The sequence below is a fragment of the Onychomys torridus genome, chromosome 2 (genome assembly GCF_903995425.1).
Source record: "Onychomys torridus chromosome 2, mOncTor1.1, whole genome shotgun sequence".
Taxonomy (NCBI): Eukaryota; Metazoa; Chordata; class Mammalia; order Rodentia; family Cricetidae; genus Onychomys; species Onychomys torridus.
In genome coordinates, this window is record NC_050444.1 from 154,980,417 (window position 1) to 154,993,724 (window position 13,308).

At 54.9% G+C, this 13,308-nt stretch overlaps 1 protein-coding gene across 3 annotated transcripts; it reads right to left on the minus strand.

The window, feature by feature from the left end:
• Window positions 1-46: 46 nt before the first annotated feature.
• On the minus strand, window positions 47-12,348 carry LOC118578296 (chloride channel protein ClC-Ka). 3 transcript variants are annotated; one of them, XM_036179120.1, is made up of 20 exons: window positions 12,309-12,348; window positions 11,577-11,681; window positions 10,862-10,990; window positions 10,137-10,265; window positions 9,248-9,387; window positions 8,899-8,976; window positions 8,739-8,817; window positions 8,193-8,318; window positions 6,953-7,037; window positions 6,760-6,861; window positions 6,122-6,206; window positions 5,716-5,889; window positions 4,909-4,978; window positions 4,642-4,752; window positions 4,094-4,307; window positions 2,829-2,962; window positions 1,781-1,869; window positions 1,563-1,646; window positions 383-469; window positions 47-94 (listed from the first exon to the last, which is right to left on the minus strand). In XM_036179120.1, the coding sequence occupies exons 2-20, from the start codon at window positions 11,674-11,676 to the stop codon at window positions 47-49; spliced, it is 2,064 nt and encodes a 687-aa protein (XP_036035013.1). In that variant the 5' UTR covers window positions 11,677-11,681; window positions 12,309-12,348. The 3 variants fall into 3 exon arrangements, with proteins under 3 accessions (XP_036035013.1, XP_036035015.1, XP_036035014.1); XM_036179122.1 differs by lacking the exons at window positions 10,137-10,265; window positions 12,309-12,348 and having other exon boundaries at window positions 9,248-9,372; window positions 11,577-11,676; XM_036179121.1 differs by lacking the exons at window positions 10,137-10,265; window positions 12,309-12,348 and having other exon boundaries at window positions 11,577-11,676.
• Between the last annotated feature and the right edge of the window lie 960 nt (window positions 12,349-13,308).

Here is a 13,308-nt window from a genome sequence, read left to right on the forward strand (position 1 = left end):
CTCAGGAAGCAGGTAGCCGGGTCCTTTTCCCATCCCCCAGGTTGGCTCACTTGGGGGCTGGTGGGTTGATCAAGGTGGAAATCGCTTTCTTCAGCTACAGCAGAGAAGAGGGAATTGAGGGAGAGGAGGGCAGGTTAGAAGGGATGGAGACAGCTTTGGCCTCCATCACCAAGAGCACCCCCAATGTCCAGCCTGGATTTAGAGCTGGCACCTACCCCATGACATAAGGGACACCGAAGCCAGAGAGTGGCAGGCTCAGTGGCCACTCTAATCCAAGGAGTAGTGTACATCAGAGTTCTGCATGGCTCCCAATCTTTGAAAGGGGGGATGTTGGTGCCCCCCACCCCCATCTCTGCTTTACCCACCCTCAAGACCCTAGTACCTCTACCCAGGACACAGAGCCTACAGCTCTGCCCCGTGATGTCACGAACAGCATCTGAAGGGTAAGCAGCTCAAAGAGGCTGTGTGTCTGGAGGGGAAGTTGACAGGAAATAATGGAGTCAGGGAACAACCCTGTGCCCACCCACCCTTCTCTGTGCCAGGTGAATAGAACAGGGTCCAGACTGCAATGTCTAGTCTGACCACTAGGTGGTAGCCAGACTCCTTGCAAGAAGCAAGGCTTCAGCTAGAAGGAATCCTTTGGTCCACGTTACCAAGCCTCTAGGGCGTCATGCCCTGGCAGATAACTTGGGGGCTATAGCCAGGTCCTTAGGCTACTTCATTCCCCACCCCCACACAAGTGCCTGCTCTGAGAAGCTAGGTAATCTACCAGCTGCCACACAGGATAAAGGGACGATCCTCAAATTAGGGTCCCTGTGTGATGCTTAAATTAAAAAAAAAAAAAAAATTGTTTTGTTTTGTTTTCAGAAAGGGTCTTTCTCTATAGTCCTGGAAGTCTCAAACTTGCTGTGTAGACCAGGCTGGCCTCAAACTCACAGAGATCCTCCTGCCTCTGCCTCTGCCTCTGCCTCTGCCTCCTAAGTGCTGGGATTAAAGGCATTTGCCACCACGCCCAGCTTTTTTTTTCTTTAATAATTTTATGTGTATGGGTGTTTGCCTGCATGTATGCCTGCATACTATGTGCGTGCAGTACCCCTAGGGGCCAGAGGGTGTTGAATCCAGTAGGACTAGAATTATAGATGGTTGTGAGCTGCCATGGAATTGTTGGGAATTGAACCTTTGTCCTCTGGAAGAGCAGCCAGTGTTCCTAAAGCTGAGCCATCTCTCCGGCTCCATAGGATGCTTCTTACTAACACTGTTTCTACCCAGAAGCATGTGTTTCCCAAGCTCTCTCACTTCCCTGTCTCCTCTGCATTGCCTCAGCAACTCTGGTGGTGAGGAACTCACAGGCTGGGGCTGCTGTGCACATCTACAGGTGAGAAGTATGCTTGTGTGCCTGCCCATTCGCAAGTGGTGTGTGTGTGTGTGTGTGTGTGTGTGTGTGTGTGTGTGTGTGTGTATGTGTGTGTGTGTGTATAAAACATTGCACAGCGGGAGGAGGTAGAGCCTGAATTCCCTGTCAGTTCCTCCCTCTCCACCCACTTTTTCTAATTCTCCCTTACCTGATACAGGGAGGTCTCCGGGGACAATTGCAGGGTCACTGGCTGTGTGGGGCAGCCACTAGCCAAGATGTCCTGGAGAAGGCGCTGGGAATTGGGGGAAGATAATGGAGACCTGAGCCAGCCTACAGTTCCCAGGCTCCTGCTCTCTAAATTCCTCTCTTCCTTCATAGCCCTGCTCACACCCCCACCCTGTCCCCACACCTGGCAGGGGGACCCACCTGTTGGCTTGGAGCCCAGGAAGCTGGCTCAGTCTGGAGGGCTTGCACTAAGTGAGTCCTTTCCACAATGCCCACCAGGATCTGAGACTCTAGGAAACGCAGAGGGAGGAACATGTTATGAATGCAGAAGTCACATTATCTTAGCACCTACTATGTGCCAAGAATATGCTGGGTGCTTTTTTTTGTTGATTTTTTTGTTTGTTTGTTTGTTTGTTTTGTTTGTTTTGTTTTTCTTCTGGAGCTGAGATCCAAACCCAGGGCCTTGTGCTTGCTAGGCAAGCACTCTACTACTGAGCTAAATCCCCAACCCCTAAGGGTGCTTGTTTTAAAGACTTAATTATTTTTATTTTATGTGCATGAGGGTTTTGCGCGTGTGCGTGTGTGTGTGCGTGTGTGTGTGTGTGTGTGTGTGTGTGTGTGTGTGTGTGTACTGTGTATACTGTGTGTGTGGTCCCCACAGAGGCCAGAAGAGGGTGCCAGAGTTCCCAGAAGTAGAGTTAAGCACAAATGTAAGCTGCCACAAGAGTGCTGGGAACCTAGGTCAGGTCCCTTCATGAACAGCAATGTTCTTAACCAAGGTGCTCTCTCTTCAACCTCATGCTGGGTGTTCTTATGTTTCAGAGGAAATTTACAGAATTTCCTGCTTCTTAGGACACTTATCACCCCATTTACAGATGAAGCACAGGCTGAGAGATGCAGAGGGGTTTCCGTCCTGTCTATGGAAATTCTATTTTAGACATGGCTTTTTGGCAGCTGCGAATGGCTACATCATCTTTGACCAGAATCCTGAGAGCTGTTCCTAGGCTGCTTTACAAGCACCTTCTCATCTCTAAACCTGACACAAGCCTAGAAGGTAGCATGGTTATTATGTCCATTTCATCCATGAATAAACCAAAGCACAAGAGAAGCTAAGTGACTTTTCCCAGGTCACACGGCAGAGCCTAGATTCAGAGGCAGACTCAATTCCCTGCTTCCCCTTGCTGCCCTTACACTCAGAGGGAATCCCTGCCCATCCTCCCAGCCAGCCTTCCACATCCCGGCTGAGTACCTCTGGTCTCCACCAAGGGATACTGCGCCACGTCTGTGGAGGTCACAGCCTTGACTACCTCCTCCAGGGGCATGTCCTTGGCCAGTGTGGTGAGGGTACAGTTCATGAAGTGTTCCACGGTCACAGGATAGGAACTGTGGGCAGAGGGAGGCATGCATCAGACCCTGCATGGCAGTACTAGTCTTCAGGAAGAGCAGGGAACCTTGCTGGGAAGGACCCAAGTGTGATAATATTTATTTTCAACCTAACAAAATCTAGAATCACGAGGCCTCAGCAAAAGAGTTTCTAGACTGTGTCGGCTGAGGTAGGCAGAACTACCCTAATGTGGGCAGAACTACCCCATGAGTGATGGTCCTGAACTCAATACAAAAGAAAAGGTGAGCACCAGAGACCGTCTCTCTCTGTTTCCTGGATGTGGTTGACATATGACCGGCCCGGCCATCTCACATTCCTGCCGCCATGCCTTCCCCCGCCAAGACAGACTGCACTCTCAAACTGTGAGCCGGAATAAAGCCTTCCTTCATGAAGTTGATTTTCTCAGGTGTTTTATTGTACCAAGGAGAAAAGAAACAAATCCTTTTGGTTTCTGTGGGCAAAATGTCAGGGACTGAAGGGCTCCTAGAGTGAGTGTCCTGGAGGACCCTGCATGGGGAGGAACAGAGAGCGGCTTCCTGGCGGGCATACTCTGCACCCTCAGCTGCCAGCACCAGCTTCACTGGGGGCTGTATCACCTAGCAGAATTCTGCCCGAGAGAATTTCTTCTGGTTTTGTTGGTTTTCCACACCTGAGAGAATTCCAATTTTTGAGAACGTGAGAAAAGTCACACCCACGTGACAGCTGAGGTACCGGCTTTGGAGCTGGAAGCAGCTTGTCTGAGCTCAGAGCTAGACCCAGGACACAGAGGACCTTGAGCCTCTAGCCCTGCTGCTTTGGGACCCTGGCTGCAGTCTGGTGGCGGGAGGGCCTCAGACCCCATCTGCATCCCAGCTCCTGACCACCCAGCTTGGAGAGCAGAGCGAGAGAGGGAGGAGAGAGGGAGGAGAGAGGGAGGAGAGAGGCCTCACTTAGCAGTGTTCAAACTCCACGTGATCTGAAGCAAGACAGACACTTGTCTGAACCCCAGCTTCCTCTCCAAGCACATGAGGCTCTGGGGAGGTTGATGGCCAGAGAGTGGCCTGAGAACAACTGAATTGATTTTTTTTGTGTGGGGTGTCCCTTAACCCCCAGACCATCCTGGACACCCCATTAGCCAACCCGAGGCTCACCCAATCTTGCGGCCTCGAATCCACGGCAGGTATGGCAGTTTCTTGGCCATGATGGTACCATCGTAGAAAGAGGGCTGGCAGCTCTGGGAGACAGCATTGGCTGCCAGCACCGCCATCAGCACAGGCAATGCATGAACTATCTGGCCAGTCAGCTCAAAGGCCAACAGCGCCGTGGAGATGGTGTGGGTCACCGCCCCTGAGAAGGCAGCAGCACCTGCAGGATAGAACCATGGTGGGTGACTGAGGCCAGGAGCCAGGCTCACCCAGAGGGCAAGGAGAGCATAGTGTGACCCTGGCTAGTGACAGCAATATCCAGAGGGCACATACTGGAAACTGCCATAAATGCCCACGCATGGCAAGAGAAAAGGGATAGGGTGTAGGGAATGGGGGAAAAAGACAGAGCTGAGAGACAGCTGGGAGGTTCAGAGGATGATGGGGCTGGGGAGTAGGAGGCACACTGTATAGTCCACTCCACGCTGTAGACAAACATCAGCCCCTTCAGCCATAGTCTAGCCCACGGGGCTTCCTACTTACTGACATCCACTCACCTGCCAGAGCATAGCCTCCAGGCATGATGGGGTTGATCTCCCCTCCAGCCATGATGCCCTCTGGGAAGGCGACAGACAGGGCCTCTCCTAAGAGGCGCCCGATGGCAGCTCCTGCCACAGAGTCAGAGTGAAGGGGCAGTCAGGCTGGCCTGACCTCAAGACCCTCGAACCCGGCCCCCTTCTCAGTATTTACCCTGGGAGGAAGATGGTGTGTGGGAACCACAGTTATGCCCCATGCCCCTGCATCTCCCTGGAATTCAGACTCACCAATGATGAATATGGGCATGAAGTACCCAGCAGGCATGGGTATTGTGGTGGCCAGAATCAGCATCCAGAACTGTGCCAGGGACAGGAGAAGGGACCAGAGGGCAGGAGTTACAGGCAATAGGGTCAGGAGTGAACAAGGGAAGAACTGATGGAAAGTTCCCAGAGGACACGATGCCTGAGGCAGAGTCTGGAGTTACAGACAACATCAAACAGGCGAAGTAACCAAGCCCTAGTAAAGTGCCCACTGTGCGCTTGGCACATGCTAAGTTGTTCACTTTCTCACCCTTAGCCTGCCCTTTGGGTAGAAAGAGTAACTACCCCATCGCTTCTTTTTTTAAAATGTGTGTAAATTGTATGTGTGTATATACGTAGAGGTCAGAGGACAAGCTCAGATGTCATGCTCAGAAAACTGCTCATCTTCTTTGAGACAGAGTCTCTCATTGGCCTGGAGTTTATCAGTCAGGCTAGGCAGATAATCAACAAGCCATAAGGATCCTCCAGAGCCCACCTCTCCAGTGCTGGGATTACAGGTGTGCCATCATGCCCACCTTTTCATGTGGGCGCCAAGAGTGGGCCTCAGGGCCTCACGCTTTTGAGGGCAGCACTCTATTAACTGAGCCATCTCCTCAGCCCCACTTCATGGTAAAGACAAAGAAACTGAATTAAAAATAAAAGCGATGTGATTTGTGTAGGAGCATGGTGAGTCAGGCTCAGATCAGGGACCTGGTTGGAAGCGGACAGTGCTCCAGGGTCCAGCTGTGGAATCAGCCCCATCCTACCCCAGATCTGCAGACAGAAGGGACCCACCTTCATGACCAGGAAGAAGGCCAGAGTCCCAAAGATGGTGAACTGTGGGTGGTACCATTCAAACCACAGGTTCTGGGGATCTGGCTCCTCTGGCCAGGGTGGGGACGAGTTCCGAGTCATCAATGCCCAGGACTTGTTGTCAAATAGAGAGCGCAGATGCTCTGCCATGGACAGCTGGGACAGAGACAGTGGTAGGTTAGCATGTCCCCATCTGTCCCTCACCCACCTGAGCCTCAACTACTCTACCCCTTCCTAGCCGAGGACCCTGGGGATGGCTCTGCTGTTGCTGAGCTACAACCTTGTCCTCTGAAAAATGACCCATAGGAATCTCCCTTAGAGAGTTGTGGGGGGTGAATGAAATGATGCACACAGAAGAGATGCCACCCCCTAGCTCAGCACCCCTTACCCGGGAAGCCATGAAGCGGCCCACACCAGGCGGATAGGTGATGGAGGCCAGGATCAGGGCAGCCAGAGCTGCATACAAGGGCTTGCTGTGAGAGAAAAGGATTTCCAGTTTGCCTCCCCTCCCCCCCCCCAATGTGGGGGAAAATTGCAGCTCCTTATCAGAGGCAAGCCCACAACACCAGGGGTCACAATGGGGAAAGCACTATGGAGGAGGGCAGGAGCAGAAATACTGATAGACCCCTCCAGAAATGAGTGGAGGAGCCCCGGAGAAGGGGTGTGGCAAGAGGGAGGGCAGTGTGAGGATCTGGGACAGACTAGCCAGGCTAGGGCGGGGATTGGCCTTGTTAGGTCAGGAGGGAGGAAAAGGAACCCCAAGATGGGAGGGAGACAGGAAGCTCAGGGAGGAGAGGAGACCATGACTCAGGTGGGGAGGGGTTCCATGATGGGACTGGTTTCCAGTAAGTGGGGTAAGAGATGTGAGACTTGGCAGGGTGGGTGTTGGTGAGGATACAGGACACCATGAGTGAGGTGTTCCCTAGAAAGTACTTAAGGGACATATGGGTAAGATACTAACTGGTGGCGGGGTGGGGCTTTCTCTGGAGGGTTGGGAGTGGGCACTCCGTGCAGGCCTTCACCCACCTGGTAGCCAGCAGTTTGGAGGTGTACGGGTTTGTCTTGATGAAGCGGAGAAAATTCCGCTGGCAGACTAGGTAAGCGCAGCTCAGGACACCGCAGATGGCCCTGGAGGTGATGGCAAGGGTTAATCTAGAGCTGCCCCAGTTCATGCCTGGAGGAGCCCAGGTGGGCTGTCAGGGCCTGAGACTCCACTTACCCCAGGGCCACAAAGAAGAAGATTTCAGGCAGGTCAAAGGGTACATCCACTCGGAAACTGGTCTTGTAGATGGAGGTGATGGTCTCTGGGGGAGGGTGAGAGTGGGGGGTCTAAGGTCACACTCCTCCCCACTCAAAGTGTCTCCCAGAATAGCTCATACAAGGGAGGCAGCATAACGCCCTGAGATCAAATGTCTCTGGCCTTGTGGATCTGACGACCTGAGCTTGCCATTCATTCAGCTAGCCGCCATAGCTTCCTCCCCTGAGAGCCTTTCTCCTAACCCACACGGTCGTCCCCTTCTGTCCACCAAGGAGGAAGGTCCAGTAACTAAGATCCCCCAAGAAGGGGTGGGGGGTGGTGACACACATTTTTAATCCCAGTTAGGTCTCTCTGAGTTCAAGGTCAGCCTGGTCTACAGAGCAAATTCCAGGACGGGTTCCAAAGCTACACAGAGAAACCCTGTCTCAAAAAACCAGAAAGGAAAAAATGAAAGAAAGGAAGGAAGGAAAGAAGGAAGGAGGGAGGGAGGGAGGGAAGAAGGAGGGAAGGAAAGAAGGAAAAAAAGAAAAGAAAAGAATCCCCAAGAAAACTCAACATCTGACAGAAAGACTCGGTAGCAGGAACTCTGGACACATCAGAACGAGTCTCTACATGTGCATGTGTCCTCACGCTTGTCTCGGTTTCTCCCTGAGTTGTGGCCCTTCTGCAGTTTTGACCAAATATATAAGTAAATTCATTTTTCCATTTCTGTATCTATCGTATTATTTTCTCTTGAGGTGGGTGAGTGTTTGGGCACAGAGCATACATTATGTGTATGCTCTGGTAACAGTTCGGTGACCAAGAATGGATCAGGTCTATCTAGCAGGACTCGTCCACCGTGCTCAGGAGAAACAGTTTGGGGACAGGAGAGCTAAAACACCAAGGTCCAAAGGAGTCACTTGTAGTGTCCCCCTCAAAGACCTCGTGGAGAATCGAGAGGTCTCCGGTCCTGCCACACTTCCTTCTGCCAAGAGGAACTTTCTCTCTCTCTCTCTCTCTCTCTCTCTCCACGCTCAAGTTTTCTTAGTACAGGGAAGCATTCAAACCCAGGGCTAGACTTTACGGCCAGATGCTCCAGAAACCAAGGTGGTGGAGAAGGAGGAAAAAGGGGGTGGGTAGGTGGAGAGGGTAAGGAGAAGATGATGGGGTGTGGAGTCACAGAAAATGGAGGATAGAGACGAGGTCCCCACTCAGGGCTCACCCTGCTCACTGTTGAAGACCGCCAGAAGGCGGAACATGAAGGCCCCGCAGGTGGCAGCGAAGAAACCCCTCCAGTAATCCCAGACGGAGAAGTGAGAGGACATGACCTCAATGCTGAACAGGACACCTAGGGGACACACAGCTCAGAAGGACTGCTATCCCCTGGCTGCAGGATGTAGAGGTCACATTCTCCCAGACCCTCCCGGACTGCTGTCTTGCTGCCTGGACAGCCAAAGGCTCTATTGCCCTTGTCCTTGGCTCTATCTGGTGGGACTGTGAAGATTTCTGTTCCCATCCCTAGAACCGGGCTAGAGTAGTGAACTCACTCGCCAGGGTCACAGGGTAGGGGCTAGGCTTCAAACCCACATGAGCTCAAAGGGGGTCTAAAGGCCTGGATACCCCACCCCACCCACCCTGGGGTGGGTGTACACATGGCTGTGCACATGCCAGGATCGGGAGCCAGTTCATGGGGTGGGGGTGGGGAGGTACGCCAGGGAGTTCAGGGCCAGAGGGAGCTACAAGGTGGAGGAGGTGCGGGAGCTCTCACCACTGAAGGGGGCTGCGAAGACTGTGGCCACGCCCACTGCAGCTGCAGCCGCCAGCATTTCCATTTCCTTGGCCTTGTTCTGGGGAAAACAGAATTCTGGGTTCAGAACCAGCTCCGTCCCCCTTCTAATCTCAAAGGGGCTCTTTCTTATATCCCTCACCTCAGATCCCCCGATGGTCTTGGTGCGTACACGGCCCAGGTAAGCAGCAATCATCACACTCAGGTGCACGAAGGGGCCCTGCAGGGGGTGGGAGAGAAAGCGTCGTCCTGGGGAAGCTGAGGCCTCCCCTTCCCCTGTTGTTCCTCTTCCTCCTTAAGGCCCCAGGGAATGGGAGCCACAGCCTGGCCTAAAGACAAAGTGGCCTCCTCATTCACACCCATGTACTAGGCGAACCCCAAACCCCAGGGCCGTGCCGAGATGGATCTTGCCACACTTGGGGACTGAGCTGTGCTTCAGAGACAGGAAAAGGAGATAAAGAAGGAAGGCAGGTGGTTCTCCTTGTTCTTACCACTTTGCCTAGGAATATGGTACTGCCTGTTGCCAGGGTGCAGGAGAGGCCCACCACCTTGGCCCCAAAGTTCTTGATGTCTAGGTAATCCTCCAGGACCACACCAGACAGCATGGTCTTCAGCTCTGGGAGTCCAGACCCTGGGGCAAGGTAAAGACAAGGTATTCTCATTCTCTCTCTCTCTCTCTCTCTCTCTCTCTCTCTCTCTCTCTCTCTCTCTCTCTCCTCATCCAAGTACTAACCTATCCCAACCCTGCTTAGCAAAATCAGAGGAATCGGGTGCATTCAGGGTGGTATGGCTGGCTCTCTCTCTCTCAACAAGATCTCACTGTGCAACCCGGGATAGCCTGGAACTAGCAGGCATTCTCCTGCTTCTGCTTCCCATACCCAGCACAAACTAAACTTAGTGTCACAATGCACACAGCACTCTCTGGCACCATCCTCAGGACCTCACACACCCTGTGAGTGGGATGTGTAACTTCAGCTGTCAAGAGAGATAGCCAAGGGTCTGAGTGGGGCCTTGAAGGCTAGAGCAGCAGGGACGGGACCCAGGGATTGTCAGGGTATCACCAGCTACACTTGGGAGATCCTCCTGGTCCATCAGCCCAGCCCTGGCATCATGGACTGTGCTCCTGCAGGTGACCAACCACCATTTTTTTCTATCCTAGAGGAGCCCACAGAAGTGAAGCCAAGCCAGTGATGTTCCAGGTCCCCTGCTGTCCCTCTCCTGTGTAACTTTGGGTAGGTGGCCAGGCTCTTCCAAGCCTGCTTCCTCAGCACCAACAATAACATGTCACTGTTTCCTGTCCACCCTTCTCAGAAGCCTCACAGGATGTGAAAACATTTGGACCCATGGGGACTGCAGGGCAAGCAGGTGACCATGACTCACCTCCAGAGAAGGGCGTGATGCTCTGTGAGAAGCCAGAGGAGAAGGACAGGAGGGCCACAGGGTACACAGTCCAGGAGAGATACCGGAGCAGGTGGCCGTCCCCAACTTCCCTGTACAGCCACTTGTGCGCTGGGGATGCCCAGTTGTCAGGGAGCCACCCAGAGCCTCTACAGCCCTGGGGACAGACACTACAGTGCCCACTTACAGACCAGGGAAGGGCCCACAGCCACCCAGTCAGGGGAGGGCAACCTAGTCCCTAGGTCCATATCTCAGTTTTCCAGCTCCCTGCTTGTGGGGCTTTAGCTAAGTAACTTGACTAGCCTCAGTTTCCCCTCTGTCCAGTAGCCAGTCATTGCGCCCTCCCAAAGGAGGCTAGTGGGGACTTGATAAGACAGTCCCCAAGTGTCTAGGGGAAGTGAGTACCCCACTGAGCAGGCAGCATGGGGGGAGGGGAGAAAGATGGGGAGACAGTAGCCAGAAGTTAAGGCTCCTAGAAGCATCAGGCTCTCTTCCCCATTGTGCAGGTGAGATGGCTGAGGCCCAGAGAGGGGAAGGAACCTTGCCAGGGTCACACAGCTGGTGAGATACAAAGCCATCACCAGCTCAAGGCCTGGCTACCCACAGCCCTGCCCCACCCCGCTGCCCCTGGCTGTCCAGCTGGTATCCCAAGCCTAATGTAGGATTCCTATCGCCCCGAGGGGGTGTGCATACCAGGGAGGCCTCACCTCTGACCACACGCCCGATAGCGAAGTTCATAGCATAGCTGATGAGAGCCATGAGCACCCCGAGGGCCATCAGGAAGTACCAGTCCTCACCCACGCGGAACAGGCGCCTTTTCAGCCACTCCAGGCCCCCTGGGCAGGACACTGGGGTCACAGCTCCTTCCCTAGGGGCTGCTCAGGCTCTGGGCAGGGACAGCAAGCTAGGGGCCTGGAGTTGGGTCTCTGCCTCATGGAAGGGGCTGAGCAGGATGTGCAGAAAGTAAAGTGACATGGTGGGTGTCTTTGGTCTGTCCCTCCACTTCCAGGGCCTCACAGAAGGTTGGTCAAGGTGGCAGATGAGAATAAGGGGCCTGACAGTACACCTCTTACTGATATCCCATCAGGGTCTGAGCAACCGTGAAGGGCAGCAAGGACCTAGTGTTGTCCCCAGGGCTTGGGGGCCCACCTGCACTTCAGATCCCCAGGCACGCCCTTGGCCATCGGCTGTCAGCCCAGCCTAGAAGCTGGCCCTCTCTGGCTGTGGACATCAGCACCTGGGCCTGAACTCTGCAACTTTCTGGGGTCCCTGATTTCTCTGCCCCCTAACAATAAGGATGGTCAGGTTCTAAGCACACAGACAAAAGGGAAGACAGTGATCTTGGAGCTAGGGTCAGGGACATCCCAAGGGAACTTCATGGGGAAGAGGGTGGGGGATGGGAAGGGGTGATGGAGCTCTCACCTCTGATGCCTCTGCGGATGCGTGGACATGGACCCCACAGCTCTTGCAGAGCCACCGGCTTCCCGGAGGAGCCTTCACGCAGCCCCACCAGTTCCTCCATCCGTTCTGTGGTAACAGGTGGACAATTGCTTGGTGACAGGCACTGTCGGCCTATGTCTCACATCTAGGGTCACCCAGTCCTTCACTTCCCAGCCAAAGGCAGAGCCGTTTGCTCGTGGGTGGGAGGAGGGGGTTGCTGGTGTGTGGGGAGTTATCAGGGGGGTTCAAGGGTCTCCATGTGCTTTCTCCACACAGGCTCCGGTACCTGGGTGGTGCCTATATGCTGCATGTGCGGACTGGAACTTCTCAATTCCATCCATGTCCAGAAGTAGCTGGGATGGGGGTAGGCTCCTCATCCCTTTCAGAAACTCCCTTGCTGGGGATCCCTGATGCCACCCTCCTGGGACTCTTGGCTGCTCCGAGCAGTCATTTTGCTCAGGGGTGACCCTGTCACTTGGTCCCCATGGGCAGTTCTAATGCCCCATACCCACCATACCCACCCCTCAGTACCTTGTGTTCCTCAGCTCAGCTGCACAGGAAGCAGGGAGCCCCCAGACCTGAAAGAGATCCTCAAGGGGTGATGGATGAGCTTCTGTCCTTGTTCCTACCTGTGCCCACCGCCGCCCCGCCCCCATCCTGGCAGGTCCCACCCAAGGTCAAGTCCTGCCTTCCTCAGCACCCTCCGCTCCTTACCTCTTGGTCCACCCTGCAGAGGTCCTGCCTGGAGCTCCTCTAACACAGCCTCTTTGTTTGCTGCGCCTGGGCACCTGGACAGGTGTGCCTTCCACCAATCAACACCCTCCCTCCCCCTCCCAGGCTCGAGTTTGCCATGACCACTAAGAATGTTCCAGACAAACCAACCAGAACTTCTACCCCAGTCAACAGAGCACGAAGGACACATGTCTGGGAGGTGGGGAAGGGGTACAGGGGTATCCACAGGAGAGCTGGGCAGAGGGGCACCCATCCGTGTTGCTGGACCCTGGGGGCAGTTCCTGGGTCTGGGTCTGGGAGTAGGAGCTGATGAACATGCAGGGCAGTGAGGGAGAGACCCCTTGCAGCTGAGCCTCAGGGTCTGGTCTCTTAGCTGGGGATGGCAAAGAGATGCAAAGCAGCATGGACATGGACAGGAGGCAGCAGGTGAAGGTGTAGGTGCACAGGGGAGGGGAGGGGCATGGGGGAGGGGGCACAGGGAGGGGATGGGCATGGGGGAAGGGAGGGGGCACAGGGGAGGGGATGCACATGAGGGAAGGGAGGGGCACAGGGGAGGGGAGGGAGCACAGGGGAGGGGAGGGGTACAGGGGAGGGGAGGGGCATGGGGGAGGGGGCACAGGGAGGGGATGGGCATGGAGGAAGGGAGAGGCACAGGGGAGGGGATGGGCATGGGGGAAGGGAGAGGCACAGGGGAGGGGATGGGCATGGGGGAAGGGAGAGGCACAGGGGAGGGGGAGGGGGGGCAGGGGAAGAGCATGGGGAGGGGGAGGGGCAGGGGAGGGAAGGGGCATGGTGGAGGGGGCACAGGGGAGGGGATGGGCATGGGGAAGGGGGAGGGGCACAGGGGAGGGGATGGGCATGGGGGAAGGGAGAGGCACAGGGGAGGGGATGGGCATGGGGGAAGGGAGAGGCACAGGGGAGGGGGAGGGGGGGCAGGGGAAGAGCATGGGGAGGGGGAGGGGCACAGGGGGAGGGAGAGGGA